The sequence below is a fragment of the Perissodus microlepis genome, chromosome 18 (assembly GCF_051167445.1).
Source record: "Perissodus microlepis isolate ML-2025 ecotype Zambia chromosome 18, ASM5116744v1, whole genome shotgun sequence".
NCBI lineage: Eukaryota > Metazoa > Chordata > Actinopteri > Cichliformes > Cichlidae > Perissodus > Perissodus microlepis.
This window is the reverse complement of record NC_140478.1, coordinates 29398917-29419920: the sequence shown is the minus strand read 5'-3', so window position 1 is coordinate 29419920 and position 21004 is coordinate 29398917. Positions and strand designations below refer to the sequence as shown.

At 38.7% G+C, this 21004-nt stretch overlaps 1 protein-coding gene and 1 long non-coding RNA gene across 2 annotated transcripts in view; one reads left to right on the top strand and one right to left on the bottom strand.

Moving 5' to 3' along the window:
- Positions 1–21004, bottom strand: part of LOC146368113 (vasoactive intestinal polypeptide receptor 2-like) — a 74765-nt gene that overhangs the window by 12401 nt on the left and 41360 nt on the right. Inside the window, exons 4-8 of the mRNA XM_084912367.1 lie at positions 18894–18985; positions 5807–5904; positions 4816–4948; positions 2435–2585; positions 1331–1391 (exon numbers count right to left, since the gene is read on the bottom strand). Of these exons, the coding sequence (XP_084768493.1) occupies positions 1331–1391; positions 2435–2585; positions 4816–4948; positions 5807–5904; positions 18894–18985 (535 nt within the window). The remainder of the gene's footprint in view (positions 1–1330; positions 1392–2434; positions 2586–4815; positions 4949–5806; positions 5905–18893; positions 18986–21004) is intronic.
- Positions 6269–11694, top strand: LOC146368114 (uncharacterized). The gene is made up of 2 exons (XR_014797600.1): positions 6269–6729; positions 7032–11694. It is a non-coding gene; the product is annotated as an uncharacterized LOC146368114 (long non-coding RNA).

Sequence of the window (21004 nt, the reverse complement as noted above, 5' to 3'; positions counted from 1 at the left end):
GCTCTGTGCTGTTAAATCAGTGGGGATGATTGGGGTCTTCAGGAGGATCCCATGCCCAACATAAGCCTGCATGACTGCCTGGTGGATACTGTAGGTCTTGGGAGATGAAGACTTCAAAGTTGAGGCAAAACATCAGCTCCCTCATTACAAGAACACAGCAGAGGATGCACCTCCTGCAGCAGCTGAGGAAACCTAAACTCTGAAGTCAGTGCTGGGATACTCCAACTCCTCCTCCCTTCAATCACATCCTCTGGCAGGAGGCTGCGGTCCATCAGGACCAATACTGCATGGTACAGTTTCTTTCCATCTTTATCACTTTATTATTAATGTTAACACTCCCATAATCAGACCATTAAAAATCTTCACAATGGACTCCATTGCATGCCATAAATATTGAGTATTTTTACAAAATGTATATATTCTTATGGTTCTTATGACCAACACCATTTTGTTCACTTGGGTCAAACTCTTCACTCTCTTAAGGTCAGCGTGTCTTTGAGGGTAAAATGACACATTTAAATATGACAGATTGTCCTAACAATTAAATGTTTAAGCTTTCTGGTTATTCAGATGGTATGGTTCAATAAAATAAAAGTCAAGGAAACTAAATGACTCACTGTTGTGACTTAGTCTCAGTCTTCTTCTTGGCTTTGGTAATGAACTTAAAACTTAACAAATTTCATTATCATTCTCCTCACACTCTGGAGTGATGTCCTTACTGTCCTTTGCTATCAGACCCCGTCTCAGTTATTGTTATAGAGTTGTTTCAGAAGCTTGTTTTTATAGTACGCCTACACGGCATGACTCATAGATAATGAGCTGCAGTGCCAGTTGCAATAATGTGCAACAAAAGCCAAACGCCACCAGGTTCCTGTGAAGACATCTCAAAGCAAACCCTGTCAGCTAAATTATCCAATAAAGTGCACTTTGACATGTGAGATATTTCTCGTATTAATTGAAAAACTGGGCCCCCTTCCTGCATGGTAATGAATAACAGTCTAATCAATAAAATGCAATTTGAGGCCCTAACGAAAAAACAGAGGCAGTGGCTGTTGAATACCAATGCATGCCTCTCTTTAATGTAACTGGAGCTGCCTAACTTCTGTCAACCTTTAAAGGAGAATATAATAAACAGCTCCAGAGAGAGCATGACACATGGACACATGTCAACTTGAAGCAAAACAAATTGCAGACAGACATTCAGTCAGAATGTAGATCTATTTAGTAAAACATAATCCATGTATGTTTAACAGACTTTAAATAGTTCATAAATAACAAACCTGGACCGCGTTTCTACGGTGATAACTCACTCTCTGATTGTTACACTTACCCCGTGTCTTCCAGATAAATCCTCGTTATCACCCACGCAGACACAAACACTGTGGGGATTCCTGTCAACAACCATGAAGTATAGAAAATGTTATCACATCCTGTTTGCATTTATTTTTTTTATTGCTAGTAGTCGGGAATATCCATTACGATTTAATCTTTCTGAGTAAAGTAATGTGAGTTCCATGTATTAAGACTCTAAACAGATTGCTTCAGTGTATATTAAGGCTTTTAATTGTTTGTTGATAAATTCCATCTCAAGCTCAAAACTAGACGGTGTTATACTGTCTTTCAGAGGAGGAAAAATGGAAATAAAAGATGAGCATTGCTTCTGGAAACTAACAACCAGCAGGGGGGAAATCCTCTGGGAAAAGACGTCTTTACACAGAAGTCTATGAGAAAATTACCCTCCTTTCTTCTCAGTTTATGATGTCAAGCATTGTCCATATTACCATATGAGCAGGCAGTTTCTCAGTCAGACCTAATCTCTTCTAACATCTGGTTTTAAAATACCAAGAAGGCAGCAGCAAAAAGGTTCAGTTCAGTTATTATGCAACTTCACTAAGGTCTCTTTTCCATTAGTACCTAATAGGATCGCCTCGCCACGACTCGACTCGGATTGGCTGGCTTTTCATTACCATCGAGTAGCAGCAGCACTGCAGACCACACCCCACCGCAGTTAGCTTCACCATTAAGGCACAGCTTTTACTTTGTACTTTTTCCCTAGCGACCAGAGATTGTTGGTGGTTTGCCAACCAGTCTGTATCCTTGTTTAACTGAAGCCAAACCACTTTGAGCATATATGAAGTTTCTCCTTTTCCTTTACCTTGGGCCATTTGGTGAACTGGTAACTTTTCAGTCAAGCATTATATCAAGTTTGATGCCGTAGGATAACAAATGTAGCACGGTATTGTTGAATTTGAGGAAAAAAAAAACATTTGGCTTATTTGCTTAAATAGCTGCCTAATGCTGCCTAAAGTAATGAGAGCTCTGATATCTAATCAAAATCATAAATAAGCTGCTAAACCTGCAGCTATAACAGAGTGAAAGCTCCCACGTGGCCATTTGACTCAAAATCAAATAAAGAATAAGAAAATGTACCTACCCCAGCCGATGAACATGTAGACAATAAAGTGTCGATTTTCCGAGAAAATGACAACCAGCAGAGTGTGGAGGTACAAACCCTCCACCAGCAGCCAGAAGAAGTTGGCCATAATGAAATACTGGAAAAACACCAGGCTGGCTTTACATCCCACCTAAAGAGAACACAGAAAGAGTACAAAGATGTTAAATAGGCTTTGTGTATACTTAAACTATATAATATCAGCCTTGACTGTACATTGTATCGCTGATTGTATGTGGTTAATTGTAACCATGAGCACAGTGTGGGATAATCATGTACTTATACTTAGTATTCTGATATGTGGGTATACATTTCCATTTTTCCACTGGATCTGTCAGAGAGTTCACCCAGAGCAGATTATGACATCACAAGCACCAAGCAGATGAATGCATAAAGGTCAGAGTGCCCTGACAATGAGGGTGAGTGGAGGAGGAACGTCATGAGGAAAGAGTCAGGCAGCTACTGAGGCAAGGAGAGGATCAGATGTCAGCTTCCTGCTGTCAGTTTATTAGCTGAAACTAATACAACAGTCATGAATTAAAACCCGCCTTCATGAAGGTATAACTGGATGATACTTTTGTGGTGTTTCTGTTTTAAAGCTAGTGTGTTTATCAGTCTGTGTAAAGCACATCAGTGAGCATACATACATACATAAATAACAGAAACAGGTTGCAAATTTTGTCCTTTATCTTTTGCCCGTCACACTGCTCTGAAAAAGCTGCGAACAGGTCGGGATTTATAACGTACTGAAATGACGCAAAGGGTAATGGCGCAGATCAGTGAAATATCCATCGTGTTCTAATCCAAGAGTATGACTGTTGTTATCCTGTCAGATGCATTTGGTGCTTTTTGCATTGACAGAAATATTAGCGATAACAGACTTCATCTAGAGGCAGAGAAAGTTTGCATCGCCATAGAAGGTTCGGAGGTGGCAGTTTAAGTGCCAAGTTTGCCAGACAGAAAACTCAGTAAGGCATACTCCTTTGCATAATTTTTGGGGAAAAACACCCCTTGTGCAACATCAGCCCTGCAGAATGAAAGACCTGCAGTAAACATACTGGGAGTAGGTCTAAAATTGGAGTTGGTCGTGTCAGCCTGGGAAAATTGACATTAACATCAATCAAGTGGGAAAAGGAACATGGAAAATAGGCAATAACAAAAAAGTTGCAGAGTTACTGATGTCACACTAAAACATTGCAGATAAATATTTGGTTGATTGCATAAAAAATTAGATCAGTGCCACAAATCTATTCAAATGTTGACTGTGCATTGTAATATGGTTTTAGGTCATAACAGTTAATTGCTATCCAAATAGAATGATCTAGTTTATAATAATTCTAATAAATCAGGCAAAGCACCTGGTAAAATACAATATCCTTGTCTTTGTAATGTCCAGGTTATTTTCATGTTCCAATTTTTTAAAGTGTACTAACACAACAAAGTTGGAAGAATCTCATTCCAAAATGGGAAATCCTACTATGCAAGGAGCACATGGATGCAAGGTTAGAGCACTCCAGAGCACCAATGCCAGGGATACCAAGTATCTGTGAGACACCTGTAGCTTTGACAAAATTGTATTATCAATGCTTTGGCAATGAAACTGGGCAGCAATGCAGGCTTTTCTATACACATCAGTGCTGGGTAACTTATAAAAACAACAGTGTAACACTAGGGCACAGTTTCACATACTCTTGCTCACTCACTCAGCACAAAAGTGTCTATTACGCAGTGAAGATGGTGCACAGTTTGCCCCACGGAAGCTTAAAGGATTTTCAGGCTTTTGGATTTGCTCCCATGTTTGCGTGGCTCACTGTATATCCCGGGTGTATTAGGAGGACTGGGTACCAGATTACAACCTAACTCCTCGTGCCTTTTAATGAAAGCTGCTCAGTGGTGCATGCAGTAAAGGTTTTTTTTCTTCTTGTCCACACTTCTTCCTTGATGTTCCGCATGCTTCCACAGTTTTAGGACCAGAAAGCACGCAGGCTACTGGCCCTCTCAGCTAAGCAGATAGGGAGCATGCGTGACTGGCTGTTGTCTCACCGAACACATGAATGGGCTAACTGCCAGGAAATTCTGCAGAGCCACCTTCAGAAAATTATTACTTGAATCTGAAGAACAAACTGTCACAGCAGAACGTTTGACAGTTTGAGATGTTAATTTCATATCTGAAGCATGCAGACCTAATTCCCATTTATTATTTCATGCTTTAAACTTTGTCAGGCTTTACGCTGAAACATTTTTCCCGTTGTGACAGTTCTGCTGTTAACACATGAGTGTGTGGCTTTCTGTACTCAGTGCTGCATTGTTGGCCTCCCTCGGGATATGACTCTGCTCGCTGAGGACAGAGGTGGTGACCTCACCAGTGATGGCTGGTTTGAGCAGTGCGAGTTTCGGTTGAAGAGGATGTCGTCTTTCACCAACACCGCCACGGCTCTCAGAATGAAGGAGAAGAAGAGATTGAGGTGGATGTAGTTTCTGGTGCAGTGGAGCTTCCTGCACACATGTTGGTAATGAAAGAAATGTAGCATAGTGCAGTAAATGTTAAATAAAGATGCTACAGTTAGAACCTGAAGATGCTGAAACCATTAATAACAAACAGCATTATGCTAGCTTGGGACAAACTGCACTGGTTCACACAATTAACTCATTTGCTTTTGTTTCGCCCTTTCATTCATTGTATTATGAAGCCACTCGTCACAGAAGGAATCCACACGAAACAGCTCCTTCCAAAAAGTTGCACGGTTTCATTTGAAAGCAATTCATTGAGATCCAAAAATGTACACGCCAATCACACACGAGCACATGTGATTATATGTCACACCAAGAGAATGATTCTTTATCTTCTTGATTGGCTTGGACAATGTGACTGTCTTAGATTCATTTCAACGCATGAAAAAATCTATCCCTGTCTGTGTATAAATTTTATTAAGTATTCTTTGTAACTTTTTTTTATAGAAATTACATATTTATACCAAATATGTACAGTTTTATATATGTGATTTTCCATAAACTGCTAAACTTCACAACACTTTAGAGCCAAAGTCAGTGGCTTTTTGAGGTGAATTTAACCTTCTCTAAACTTGAATCTAATATTAAGTTAAAATAATAGCTAAAATGAAGGAAATGTCCTCACAGTTCTGTTTTTGTTTTGTTTTGCAAATATGTGTCCACACATACAAATATGTGAACAAATAGCCATAAAGCTGCGCTTGTTCACTTAAAATCAAATGAAATTATCATATTACACTGACCGGCTTTCCAGGAATACTGGAATTCATTTCACGTTCACTTTCTGTTGCTTTTTTTTATCTTCATGTTCTGATTTAATAATATTTTAGTATTCAGTCTTACCTGAATAGGCAGAGGATAGCGCACCCGGTAGTGAGGGCAATTAAAGACAGACTGTGACCCAGAGTGTACAACGTCTGCACGACCACATAGAAGACCAGCTGCAGACAAAAGGGGAAAAAAGAGCTTTTGTTAAATTATTAATGCATGTATATCATCTTTAACATATCACTAAACTGGGCCTCAAATTGAGGTGAAGATTGTGAAGCATATTACATTGCCAAAAGTATTTGCTCGTCTGCCTTCATGTGCATGAACTCGAGTGACATTCCACTCTTAATCTGCAAGGTTTAATATATCAGCCCACCCTTTGCTGCTATAACAGTTTCAACTCTTCTGGGAAGCTTTTCCACAGGGGTTAGGAGTGTGTTTACTGGATGGCTCGCAGTCTTGGGGTTGAGGTCAAGCCAGTCATGCTCATCCACATGTAACCCACATACAATGAGGGTACCACTTTAAGGACTGATATGAGGAGAGATGGACAGCCTGCCCAACCAATCGAAATGCACAGGTCCCAGTATGTTTTGACCAATGGGAGAGCAGCCTGCCGCTGTATGTCCCGCCCACGTGCTCTGTGTTCGCTGCTATGTGTGGAGGTAGTCGCGTGCTGGCAGGAGAAAAGAGAGACTGAAGCTTTTGAGCTGGAAAAAGTATTAGATATAAGTTGCAACCAACTGTGCTGCACATAAGTTCACTGGTTATTAGCTACCTTTCATGTTAAAAGTAGCCACAGTGAGTAAACAGGCAAATGCTGCAGTTTTCTGGTGACTTTAGAAAGTACCGCATGGAGCTAAACTGTTAGCCTTTGTTAGCTCTGGGTGCTATCAACTGCCTGAAAGTTCATCTCAATCTGCTTCCAGAAAGCCCCGCATTTTCCGACCGAGAGACACCATGCCATTGTCTTCGGCCGTGATGCACTGAGATCGGTGAGCACATGTTGTATGTCTCAGTTAGTTCACGTCTGTTTCACATTTTATCTTTGAGAAACTGAATTAATCTCAATTGTTTGATTAATAATTGTCGCATATGCGACATATATGCATATGCACTGACTTTACTTGGTTTAATGCATAGTTTGTGTAAGAGAAATGTTTTATTTTTGCAAATGTGAGTATTTTTATTGCAAATTGATGTTGAATGTGATTTCAACAAAATCCTAAGTTGTGAATTATAGCTAGAACAGCATAATTAATATTTGAATTGCTCTTCTGACCCTGTCTGTTGACAGGTCAGGTTTTTTTTGTATGCTGAATTGTTCCTGAGGTGGATTCCTCCGGTGAAATAGATGGCGAGCCTTCCCACCTGGACTTAGAGAGACTGAGATTCGCTTCTTTTCCACTTGATGATCTGCTGCACCTTGCGGTGTGGTAGGACTGTATCACTCACACTTTCACGCACAGCTGGTTATACATAAGACCACTGACTGACATTCTCTCACCCCTATTTTCTTTCACACCCTGGGAATTTTTTGGACTTTACCCCTTGGACATTTTTTATTTGGGACTTTAAATAATGAGCTGTTGTGTAGAACATTCTCCACATGTGAAAAGAGTGTGAGATTTTCATTTGAATGTACATTGGATTTGTGTAATCTGTTTCTATAAGAGTTAAGGAGTCAGGTTACTAGGGTGCACCCGAGCATTGAAACCCGAACATTGAAACCCGAACATTGAAAACCAAAAGTAACACTTGGCTAAGTCATTGCTTTAGTAGTTTATGTGTTTTACTTTTCTTTTAATTTTTGTAAGTTTCCTTTCTACCATTGTAAAGTGTCTTTAACCTGTGCTTGTCAACCTTATGGTTTATTTCACTAAAGTTGGCTGGTTCTTTTGAGTTACATTCTTGTCTCTGTGTCTCATTTAAACACACCCCTGTGCTCCTATAGTCGAGCCTATTGGCCCATTGATATATTCTTTTCAACAATTCCCCTTACTGTGTTACACACAGCTTTATGGACCTTGTTTTTTTGCACTGGGGCACAGTCATGTTGGAACAGAAATGAGCCATCTCCAATCTGTTCCCACAAAGTTGGGAGCATGAACTCCCAAAAAACAACCCCCCATCCAGCAAACTTTACACTTGGAACAAGTGCAGTCAGACAAGTTTTGCATCCACCAAACCCAGACTCATCTTTGGACTGTCAAATGGAGAAGCACGATTGTCACTCCATTCTCCACTGCTCTAAAGTGCGTGGCTTAGCATAATGCCAGATGATGTAAGGCTTGGAATCAGGTGCTCAGCCATGAAATCTTATTTCATGCAATTTATTATAGAGCTTAAATATAACTATCTGTTGTGTTGCTGAATTATGAAAAATCAAAAATAATTGATGATTTCCAATGCACTTTTATGTAGTTTGAGGTCTTTTATGTAAGTAACATTTCCATGTTTTTTATTACAAATACTAAAGCAACAGAAAAATAATCACATAATTCTTGAGGGTCAGATGGGAACGTTTTCCAGTTTTAGATGAAATGACTCTATTCAAAGGGAGATTTGTTTGGGCAGCGTGAGACAGAACCTAACACTCGGTGTCTCACACCAAAAATGTGAGAGTTGGCAATCCTGCATCAACAGCTGTCAAACTGCAGGCAAGTGTAATCACTATAAGTCACTTTGATTTAACAGAAATTCTGGACAGAAACATACACAGTATGTGGCTGAATAAACAATGATAAAAGAGCTTTAAACAAATCAGTGTTTTGAAATTTGGCGTAGACACAAGTACTGACTAAGTGTGTTTAATTTGAAGATAAGATAAGATATGCTTTATTCCTGGGAAATTCCAAAATAGCTCAATAAGGAATGATTTACCATATCAGTGTTACCATTCCTGATATTTGCATGCATCGTACTTAAAGTGCACTGCTTCACATGTGTTGTACTTATTTGTGTAGCATTATTTCTGTTCTGTTTTAGAGAAATCTTAGAAAAGATAAGAGTTAAGATAATATATCGTATTACAGAAACAATAATTCTATTAAATTTAATTCAAACTTAATCTAATGCTGACTGCTTTTAGTATTATTTCAACTTTATTAAAAACTGTAGATCTGATGATATCAAATTTGCTCTGAGGAAGATTTGTGTCTAAATCAAATGAAAAAGAGGACGTTAGTGACAAGAGGGGGTGTGGTGGAGAGAGCACAGGATTAATAGAGGCAGAGTGAGAGAGGCAGGACAACACAATGGGCGATTCAGCTGCACTATTCGTGACCCAAAACGGGTCACGAATAGCCACTTAGCTAAAGACGTGGTGAGGACCATAACCATACACAGGAGGAAGAATCGAATCTCGAATGCTTGAAACACTCAACAACAAAACTAACAAAAGGCAGGAACAAAAGGGTTTGCACAAAACTGGCAGGAGAACCTATGAATCCAACAGAGGTGAAAACTAACCTAACCTTAAAAACTGAGGAAGAAGGAAACTGACAAAAGTTAAGGGCCGAGTTGGAAAAGCTGACAAGGCTGAAGAACGGATGATTTAACAAAGAAAACGCTTTTTCCTGCATATCAAAAATGGGAAAAGGTTAAAAGATTCAGTTTTTTCCAGTTATTCAGGAAGAATACTGAGTATACTGAAAAGTACATTCATATATATTCAGTAGTTGGTTGGGCTCCTTTATCATTAATTATTCATTACTGTATTAGTGTGGCATCACATGGAGGTGATCAGCTTGTGTCAAAGCTAAGAAGGTATTGAAGTTTGCTCTTATTGTAGCATTTAGCTTTTCTGTATGTTTGTCAGGTGTTTCTTATTTTCCTCTTGACAATAATCCATAGATTTTTCATGGGTTCAATAATATTATAGTCAACAAACTATGTTGCGGTAACTTTGGCACTGAATGCAGGTACTACACCCTGCAGGAAAAGGAAATGTCCATCTCCATAAAGCTTGTAAGCAGAGGGAATCATGACGTGCTCTAAAATGTCCCGGTAGATGAATGTACTGACAGATAAAACACAACGACCCGGCCACCATCAACACCAGCTGACAACTAGGAATGTTTAAAGTCCGGGGCCCAAATATCTCTTCCACTGCTTTACCACTCTTCCTCCAGAATCAAGGACTTTGACTTGCAGTCCTGTCTGTGAACAGCTCCCTGTGGACAGCCAGCCATTTAGCCAGGACCTTCTTTGGTTTAGCCTCCTTATTGAGGGATGCAGTGATCAACATCTGGACAACTGTCGAGTCCGCAGTGTTCCCAATGACTGTGGTTGTGTGTACTGAGCTAAACTGAGAGATACATGACATTTACACTGTTTTAATTTGCTGAAACTCTAAATTAAATATTACAATAATTTTAAATAACAGAGGCAGGCGAACCGGCAGAAACAGAAAGACGAGACAGAAGACAGCGCATGCAGGAAACACTGGGGGAAATGCTAATAATACTTCTACTGATTACATACAGCAAAAAAACAGGGTCGAAAAACTGAAACTCTGCAACACTACAAATAGTCACGGGAAAAACAGTTAAGTCAAGACTAGAGCAAAGACTCAAAATATTAACAAAACCCCAAATGTCAACATAAAGTACTCGGGACCATGAGATATTAACTGTATAAAACAAATCAGGTTTCCGATATGAATCAAGTAGCTACATCCCCTCAACATGTTGTTATTGTTATTTGTTATTCCATGTTTAGTAGCAAAACGTAGTCTGTATCTATCTCTGTGTCTATCTGCAATTAGGGGCTGGTTACCAGATAACTTCCTGCTTCTAAATACTGATAAGACAGAGTTGATTGACACCGGCCACAAAAATTTCAATACTTGTCCCAAAATTTCATTTTGAAAATTGATGACTATGTCATAAATTGCAGGGACAAGGTTAAAAACTTAGGCGTGTGGTTCGCCAGGGTACTGTCCTTCGAGTGTCATGTAAAAGAGACAACAAAGACCACCTTTTATCATTTAAGGAACATAGCCAAAATCAGTTTTATCTAGCGACACTGCAGAGGTTCTTCTCCATGCATGTGTGTCTTCACGTATCGATTATTGTAATGCTCTCCTTTCTGGGCTACCAAAGAAAGGTTTTAGAGCATAGGTGTCAAACTCTGGCCCGCGGGCCAAATTTGGCCCGCAGCCTACTTACATTTGGCCCGCGAAGCCATACCAAATTACTATCAGAGCTGGCCTACTGGTATTATACAGCTAATATATATATTGTTTAGTATTAAGCTTTGCTTGTTCCATATTCAGTTTTTCAGCAAAAAGTGTTTGAGTCCATAAGAAAAGATTCATTCTTATATCTGGAGGAATAAATATATTTCAATAAATATTAATGTTAGCCCGCGACTTTGTTCCAGTTTTGAATTTTGGCCCACTGTGTATTTGAGTTTGACACCCTTGTTTTAGAGGTTTACAGATGTTGCAAAATGCAGCTGCTCGCATTTGAACTAAAACTGGAAAATTTAAGCACATTACCCCTGAACTAAAATTCCTTCATTGGCTACCTTGTCAGGCTCGAGCAGATTTTAAGGTCCTGCTGCTCACTTCCAATTCTTTAAATGGTTTGGCGCCTTCATATCTCCCTGATCTTTTGCACCTTTATGTTCCATCCTGTGCTCTAAGAACTTTTAAAAGTTCTTAGAGCCAGAAAAAAAGACTATTGAAGAGCTGGGTTTTCTTTTCATGCCCCATTTTTGTAGAACAACTTCCCTCAAGCTATTAGACAGACATGCTCTGTGGAGGTTTTTAAAGCTAAGTTGAAGACCTACTTGTTCACCGTTTTTAAATTTTTATTATGTTTTTAACTTGTTATTGTGTTTTTAACTTGTATTGCTATGTATCGCTTTTATTTATTTATCTCTTTATTTTCAAATAGCTGTACAGCACTTTGTTTGAAAGTGCTTTATAAATAAAGTTATTATTATTATTATTATTATAATAATAATTATTATTATTATTATTATTATTATTATTATTATCATTATCATTATTATTATTGTTCTTCTGAGTCACTGCAGCTTAAGGGGAATTTGACTCAGTTACTTAATGACGACACATTAATAGACATTTCACCCTAAAAACAGGAAAACTGCAGGTGGGTAGCAGCGATGTGAAACAATAGACAATTACAAAACTGGACAAAATCACTGTTGGCAACCCAAAATGGGTGGGAAAATACCAAATGATAGCAAACATTACTGTTCCCAGATATATGACAGGTTCAGTGCTTTAAAAAGTTACCAAGGCAACGGGAGTTTGGTCCGCTAGTGACTGTCAACTACAAAGCAACAGGTAACACAGCCATGGAGGAAGGGATTTCTGATCTATAATGCTGCCAGCCACCAGGGGGTGCTGTACTGGTTTTGCCTCTGGTAAGCTGGCATGTCATCCCTAATATACTAATGCTAATTTTGCTGACATTCAGTTGGAAGCATTTTAACCAGCACTAAGCATCAGAACTTATTTCACTGCATCTTATAGTGGACTTGACTGTTTGTACTTCACAGCAAACTCTGCAAAAATCAACATCATGGCAGCACCAAGGGAAATAAACAATGAAGCAAAAGATAATTTGAATAATTTGTTGAATAAACTTCATGAGTAAAGAACAAAGAGAAGAAAGGAGCTGAAAGTATTTTATATCTACTCTATTGTACTTTATGTGGTATGTTTATCACCCACTGCTGTTTGGCAGTTATTTTATTCTCTGCAGTACATGTGGTCTGTATTCTCTGTAACCTCCTGACCTGCTTTCAGCATGGATTGCAATATGGCTTGTAATGTGTCAGCATTAATTAACTGTGTCAAATTCCTTTTACTCTGTAATTTAGAAAAAGGAAGCAGTGACAGGCGATTTGACCTTTTTTCCTTCAACTTAGTGAAAGTTTCATAAAAGCAAAGACCCAAGGACAAATTCCTGCAACAAAGTATTTGTACAAGAATGAAAAACAACAAAAGAAACAAAGAAAGAGGCTAAAAATGGTAACCAAATATTTTGCAGTGTACAGAACTGACATGTCTTAGATAGTTTAACCCACAAGAAGTGGGAGGTGTAACACAGTTTAGTGTTTCAGGAAAGAACGTGAAAAACACCAGGAAATTCTAACAGAATTATAAAGTAAATAATGAAACAACAATACCAGAAAATTTATACAAAATGTGTTGTTGTGGACATGTAACTGATTACAAAGAAGCAGGTGGGTTTCATGCAGAAATGTGTCTGGTCTCTCTCCTCCTGCGTGATCACAAAGCACAAAATTATTGTTTACAGTCTAATTTTAACGTTCTGTTCATTTGTGGTCTGATTTTTTGGTGGATAAAATATGGGTCTTTGTGTTTGAGCACAGATGTGATGCAATAAGGCCTTTGTGTTTTGTAGATTTCCCGAGCCCCATTATACCCTTAGTGCTGGAGGATAAAAGCGAGCAACATTTCTTCTTGTTTGAAAGATTTTAGTATCTGTTGCATTACAAAAGAAAACAAAACGAATGAAATCCGACCATACATGGCCTGTCACAGGCTCCCTCTCCCTGCCTCTCTCTATTCGTCTCTCTCTCTCTGTTTGCGCTGTTATCTTGTTTCCTCAGAAAAAGATGCTGTAGGTTGAATTTCTTCCACTGGCTTCTTGCGGCAAGAACATCAAAGAGTGTTTGTTTGACGAGAAGCCAGGATGCCAGACTTCACGCAGAAAGGGAAGGTCCAGTCCTGTTCGGGAGACGTGTCCCAAACCATATATCCTCTTTACCTCAACCACAACTGTACCTCTTCACAGGGTTCCCACCCTTCTAGGAATTCTTTTTTTCCAGTGACACAGGGCACAAGAAGTTGGATGGAATGTTTTTTTTCTCTGTGTAATAAAATGGACAATATGCCATGTTACATGAAGTTTCCCTTTTTAGCTCACTGCTGCTTTACCATGCTGCAGTAACATAACTCAAATCCTTGTTCATAAAAGTAAAAAGTGTTTGTTTTTCTGAACACTGCATCTGCTAATCATAAGGAAACTGTTCAACATTTCTTCTGCATTTCATAATAACACTGACTTCAGTTTAAAATAAGTCATTGAAATGTAGATTTATACAAATAAAAGTATGTGAGTGCCTCTGGTGTCCGATGCCAAGTGCAAAATTAGATGTTTTTATAATCATTAAACTACAGTGACAGTGACTCAGGTTGTATTACCATGAAATAATCTTGATTCTTGTTTCCCGCTGAGTTTCAAACCTCGGGTGCTGCCAAAATGCAGCAACAGCGAGCCATGCACGATGCACTTCAGCGTGTAATATGGCTTAAATGGCATTTCACTGCAATATCTCCAGTATGTCGTAGACAGATCGGATCAAACCGACACTTGGAAACTATAAACAAAAACCTTTACTCTGTCTGGAAAAGCATACAAAGAAAGATATTTTTCCCCTTTATTTGGTGAGGTCTTGATATTTTAATGAAATTTTAAATAGACTCAGCTGAATGAAAGGTTTTTAAAATGTTATGGTTTGACCTTGAGTCTTTGTGAAAATCACAAGGACAGCCGGGGCACTACTTGTCTAGTGTGGGATGACCTTGTAATTTAGAGATTTCTGTGGAAGGATCATCTTCAAAAGTAGATTACCTTACCTGTTGTAACACATGTGCTCATGTCAATTTCTATAATTAGTGTTTTCTTATTTAAAAAGGAAACTCTTATGTCTTTCCTTATTTTCTTATTCCTTATTTTATGTCATCTACTTACTGTTTCAATGGCTGCTGCCCAAAATAAACTTGGACAAGGTTTCAAATATTGATGTCAGTGTATGTGCGAGTAATCCTTATGAGCCCAAACCTCAGACTTCTCTGAACACTAAACAGTTACAGACATTTCTTTTCTACTCTAGGCTCCGCATTAAATAAGACATCTCAGATACACAGCCCTAGCTGTGCACTCAGACTTTCTGTTTAGTAAGTAAAAATGTATATGTATGTCACTATATGCAAATTTGTCACAATCAGCAGGGCTGACTGTGTGTAGAGTGAAGGGTGGACCCAAATGCAGACGGAAACAAAATGTGAAACATGACTTGAATAACAGAAAACGAGCCATTTATTGAGGCTGGCAAAATAACTGTAAACAAAAGGCGAAATGCAAGGCTAACAATAAACTAAACTGGGTGAGCTAAATTAACTAAAAACCTTGAACAGGAACATGGACTTGACATGAGGAAACTTGACGCAACTTCTTGGCTTGCAAACAAAGCAGACAATCTGACAATGACACACTGAAAACAGAGGACTTAAATACACAGGAGGTGATTAGGGGAAGTGGGAACACATGGAGGAACAGCTGACTGACATGAGCCTAATGACAGGACAGGGGAAGTGAAACTAAATACAATGAACAAAGAACACACGACTCCTTCAAAATAAAACAGGAAACACTGAAACTAGACATGACAACACAAGTTTAACAGACCTAACACGTGATGAACGATACAAGAACTCAAACATAGAAACCAAGGAAACAATAAATAATAACTGCCTTTCCTTAACTAAAGCTAAATAGGAATGACACAAACTAATCACAAATCTAAAATGAGACAAATACAAAATGAACTCAGAGCGCTGGGTCAGAGACCCAGCCTGTGACAAAATTTGTAAAACAGATTAATATCTAAATAGAATTCATTCCTTTCTTTGGACACAGCAAAGCCCAAACATCCGGGTGAAGAGTTCATCAGTTCATCAGCATTAAACTTGTATTTCTAAAACTACAATACTGACTATGTGTAAAAACGCTACAATAAGCCACCAGAAAAGATGCAAATAAAAAACAGGCAAAAGTAGATGATACTTCTCAGTAAAAATTGAGAGAGTTAAGTTAATTAACATTTGCATTTCTATTTTTTCTTCAGTCATTTAGCTGCTTTCCATCTTTTTCTTTCTGTTTGCTTTTTCCCCAGTGTGCTGTAGTAAAACCTGTAAACTACTTTAATTACTATTCCCATGTTCAAAATTCTCCTGCATACTTTACATTAAAGACTAAGGAGCTTGGACAGAAAAGCATCTGGACTTTCCAAGCTCCTTAGACTACAATGACTTGGGTGACTCAGAACCTTCACAGACATATTGCAGTTTACATTAAAGACACTTTTTTGGCAGCTGCCTGAAAAACGCTGGATTCTTTTTCCCTTTTTCAACTTTCAGTAAACAGTGAGAAATAAAAATGGAACATTTCTCTTCCTTTATAAAGTAAAACATCTTTGATTTTAGCTCAGTTTAATTATGCTGCAAAAAAATGTATGACTTCTGTCCGTGAGACATTCCCAACCTACCAAAGTGTTTTTAAGTGAGTGAGTGTGTATTTGTTTATTTCCCCATAGGGTTTTAGTCCTACTCCCTCTCTTGTTTGAATTATAAAAGCTCACTTTCTATTTATGTTTTGTGAAAAAATGTTAAGTTCTCAGGTCTTTGAACCCTTTCAGACACCTGCTCAAACACTCCAGCAAGATACAAGGAGACTGTGGGAAATATGTGCAACCAGCCGTATTATTCCCGAGTACCTCTCTACTCCCTACTGAAGACAAGAAAGACAGAAAACCACAGCACGGGAAGAGTGAACCGAGAAGCCGTGCAGAGCCAAAACTGAAAAGAGAGATGGATGAACAATTGCACAAACACAATGGGCGATTCAGGATACACAGAGTCGTGACCCAAACTGAACCACAGAAGAGTGGAAGAAGAGGGGAGCAGCAATTACCACAGCAGAGGCCAAAAAAGGCCACACACAACACACCAAAAACTCCAGTTTGGTGACCTGTCAGGACGACCCAAGCTGAACATAATTGTGAAGGAAGTCGTTTGACATCTGTCCTGCAAAACTATTGTTTAATCAGCATTTCAGTAACTGTATTTCAATATGTAGTTAAAACCTTAAAATGTTCCTGTTGTGCAATCAATTTGATGTCTATATAGGATGAGCAGGGAACCTCACAGACGCCTGTTACCTCTTTGTTTGGTTTGGACTACTTCAATTAAATAAAGTGAAGCTTATGCTCAATAAGGAGGAAGTGTAATCACTCATCTGCCTGCTTTCCCAGGTGTTAGAGTGTTTGTCTGTTCTTTACATCACTGCCACTTTCCCACGCTGGCAGTCTCAATACTGACATCATTACTCTCATCTAACCATGTTAGTGCACATCTTCTTTGAACCAATCAGCTCAGAGAAGGTGTGCAAGACTAAGCCTAGTGTAAATCCATGTTCTCTATCATTCTTCCTCCCAGACTCTCATTTCTGCAGCCCACCTCCTCCCCATCTCTACCTCACAGACGCCTCAGTCAGAGCTCCATCCATCCTCAGTCTTCACCAACAGCATAAAAACTCATCACTGCTGGAATTTTGTTTTGTCGTGTTGGGTCATTGGAACCTAATCCCCTTATCATGAAGTAAATCCTGTTCAATTCTTGCAAGTGACCTTATTGAAATAATATATAAAATTTGCTGCCTTCCACTGTAACATAAGGATTTAACAATTGAAACAACTGGAACACATGCCTACTTTTTACTACACTTAGGGGTTGTTCCGAGCACAGTGCAACTTCTCCACTTTCTCAGTTGTTTGCGATGGCATTGCCAGGTTTTTACACTGTGCTAAAAGAACGGAGCATCTTTTTTAGCACTAAGTGTTTGGCTATTTTATTTCAGGTCAGCATCTAGTGAAACACTGCACTCCACATAATCCTCCTCCTCTGTAAATATCCATGTCTGCCCAGCTGAGATCCACAAAGTATCATAATATTGATGTAGAAAGTTCATTTTTTGATGATGAATCATTTGAAAATGTCCAGGGAGCGATGGAATAAAAACAAGACGCAGTTAGAGTGAGCTGTTAGCTGAAGAGCTGCAGGATATTGGCTGCATACCTCCAATTACTCTGTGCCATGCTGTTTGCAGACATGTCCTGTGCTGTCCTGCTTGACTCCTACTAAAGTTGCAAAGTTTTTCTTGCAATCATAAGAACGGAGCATCTTTTTTAGCACTAAGTGTTTCTCTTGCAATCATAATTTAAATGAAAGTCTGCCAGAAAAACAATTGCAATGTAATGATAACAAAGTTTCAGATTCTGTGCTCAGACCATGAAAATCGTGCTGTACATGCACATGTACATGCACATCTCTTGAGACTAGTTTAGATATGTTTTGGGACTTTTTGACGGCTGTACATTACAGTTATACATGCACAAAAAGTGATTCCCTCATACTGAACGTTTCATCTGTGTGGACAAATTCACCACCACTTTCCTCTACTTGAAAACAGAGCTAGATATAACTCAGAGGCAACAAGACCAAGTGTCTGATACAGCGATGGAGGCGTGCTGTGCAAAAGTCTTGAGCTCCTCACTTCACATTTTCAAGGAAAAGTGGGAAAAGGTGCCGTGATTTATTGAAACGTGCAAACATACATGGTGGTACAGAATATGCACGTGTAGTGGAGATCATCTTAAAAAAAGAATGTAGATGCCATGCTACAGGTAGATGGGATACCAAACAGAAGAAAAAGAAGAAATAGCAACATGTTGTATCACCTTGTGGCTATTTTGTACAGATATGAATACAATGTGTGTAGAAATATTTGCAAACCACTGGCCCGTTCCTATTCCAAGATACCCGACTGTTTGAAATGCATAGAATTCAACCAAAGCAATCTTATAGTGGCAGTGTAGTTAAACTGTTTGACCTGAAAGCCGTTCAGAAAATTTCCTACCTAGATAAATAGCTGCTATTATACAGATATTCTGGGAAACATAAAATGACGACCCTTTAACACCAAATTGCTTCTAGAGGAAGTCTAATGGTGTTTTTTGTCCATTAAACGACACAAAAAACTAGACAGCAGAGCGCGCAGACACCAAATTGCTCACATTTAAACATGTATCACTCTACTGTTGGGCATATTGACCTTTTAAAGAAGCAGTCTTTCACCACTAACTGGTGTTAATTAACAGCCAACCCCGCGGGCTTCGTCAATTAGGGGCCACTAATGGTCCATGTTGGGGTCGCAGCTTCTTTTCCTGTTCCACAGTCAGAATTCATTAACATCCAGGTGACATTTACGACACACAAAAGAACAAAAAGCAGCAGTTCAGATGTTTACTGTACCTTATCCTGGCTCGTGTCTGCCCCACACACACTGGTTATGTTTGGGAAAACATCAGACCATCCAGCTGTTGTACAGTTTCTGCTAATGTTACCTGCAGGAGAAGAAATGCACACACAACTCAGTCTCTCTTTAAGCATACTCAAAAATAAATACAGATCACTTTTTACTGCTTTGTCCTTTTTTAGCAAATAGAAAAAAAAATGTAGGTTTCACTGTGTCAGGTTTTGCTAATACTTTCTCGGTTTTTTTGCCTCTGTTCTTTGATTTGAGCCCAATCAGAGGGGTCAGAGTCTTTGTTTGTTCTCAATGGTCGGTGCTGTTCCCTAAGAACCCCTGAATTAATGTGGGTGTCATTTTTATTTGTTTAACAATCCTTTGTTTCTGTAAGTTTTCATTAAACTTTGCACATAAATGTATTTGTTTTAAATGTTATATACCTATGTGGTATGTGACTTTTGTTGCCATGATGCCAGGTCTCTCTTGGAAATGAGATTTTTAATCTCAATGAGATTTTTTACCTGGATAAATAAAGGATTAATAAAAATAAAAACATGGCAAAAAGCAGATTCCCTCCTCACACTCCAGTCTCCCCCCACTGTCCAAACATCTGAGTGTTTTATGGCTAACTGCAACACACTCATCTTCAAAGAACACAATTTGCATTTTCTTTATGAACTCTGAATCCAAATCCCTGCAAAGACATAAAGTCATAGAAGACAAGAAATATGTACAAGACTCAAATGAAAATGTATATATATATATATATACTTTTTTTTTTTTTTTTACACCACATCAGGATTGTTTGGTTACATTCAATTAAATTTAAGCACGTGAAACAGGTTTCAAAATAGTTGTTTGGTAGTGTTCTTGTAATCAGAGTGATTTATTTTACTTCACTAAATGTCATGAAGACAAATAATTTTTGTAGACTGGTTGAGGGCTTTGTAAGCTTGTAGGTGAAATGGTTGTATGAAGCTCACATTTTTGAGTAAATTAAACACTTAATGCAATTCTCATTTCCCATTTGTGGCCCTAAGTGAAACTCAGTTTCTCATCCCTGATTTAATTCAATTTTAAGGTTTATTCCTGAGGAGGACCTTGATAGTTGGTCATCTATATTGAGTCTGAGCCAAAAAATAAGAAAAACTGCTCATCTAAATGCACATTTAAATCACACCAGCATCTCTAATGTCATCAGTGACCAATAATCTGACTTTTTCTGGGGATTCGCTGGCAGCGGGGCACCCTTAGAATTTTCTCTTTTTGTTAGGTTTGCTCATCCAAGCACTCCAAGCCATATTCACTCAACTCTTAACTGAGCAAACATATTGTAAATCACTCATTTCAGTTTGATAGAAGTATTTTGTAGCATGAAAATATCAGTGTTTCAATGAATTTTAGTACTAAAAATGAGTGGCCACTGTGAAGTTGGATGCTAAAAATATCTTTGTAAAGCATGATATATGAGAGCCAGTCAAAATGATTTGTCATGTAGAATGAGAGGATATTATAGCCTACAGTAGATGTTACACTGACAGATGCTACTGGACAGAAAGCCACATGAAACTCTAGAGGGAGCCATCAGGCATGCACATTCCCAAAATGTTAAAAATGGAAAGTTTGCATTACAAATTGTCACAAAATTTAGGTTATTGCTTATGTTCCCACAGTGTAAAAACACCATCAGTGTGTCTAAAATGAATAGCATGCACAGCGGACAGTGAACCCCTGAGGCAAACTTGCAGGGGGGTGCCAGTGCCAAAATCTCTGCAGTGCACGGCAAGTTCATCCTCCTTTTGTAAATTCCCAGAATCCACTGTAAAAGCACGAAGCATCATTTGTGCACTGACTGGAAGTAACATCAGCATACTTCTGCCTCACTACACACTCAACAAACCCGGTCCACTGTATCACAGAGGGGGGAGACACAGTTGAAGCTAAGACACCGATTCAATAAGCAACAGTGATTTGCATGTACAGCATGATTACTTGCAACATTTGAGCTGCGTGCACTGCTGTGTTCGCTCTAAATATAACAGCAGTCTTGAACACAAGTGGTCACTGATGTGCAGAAGTCAGCCGGAGATGTGGATTAAAGCTTTGGCAAATA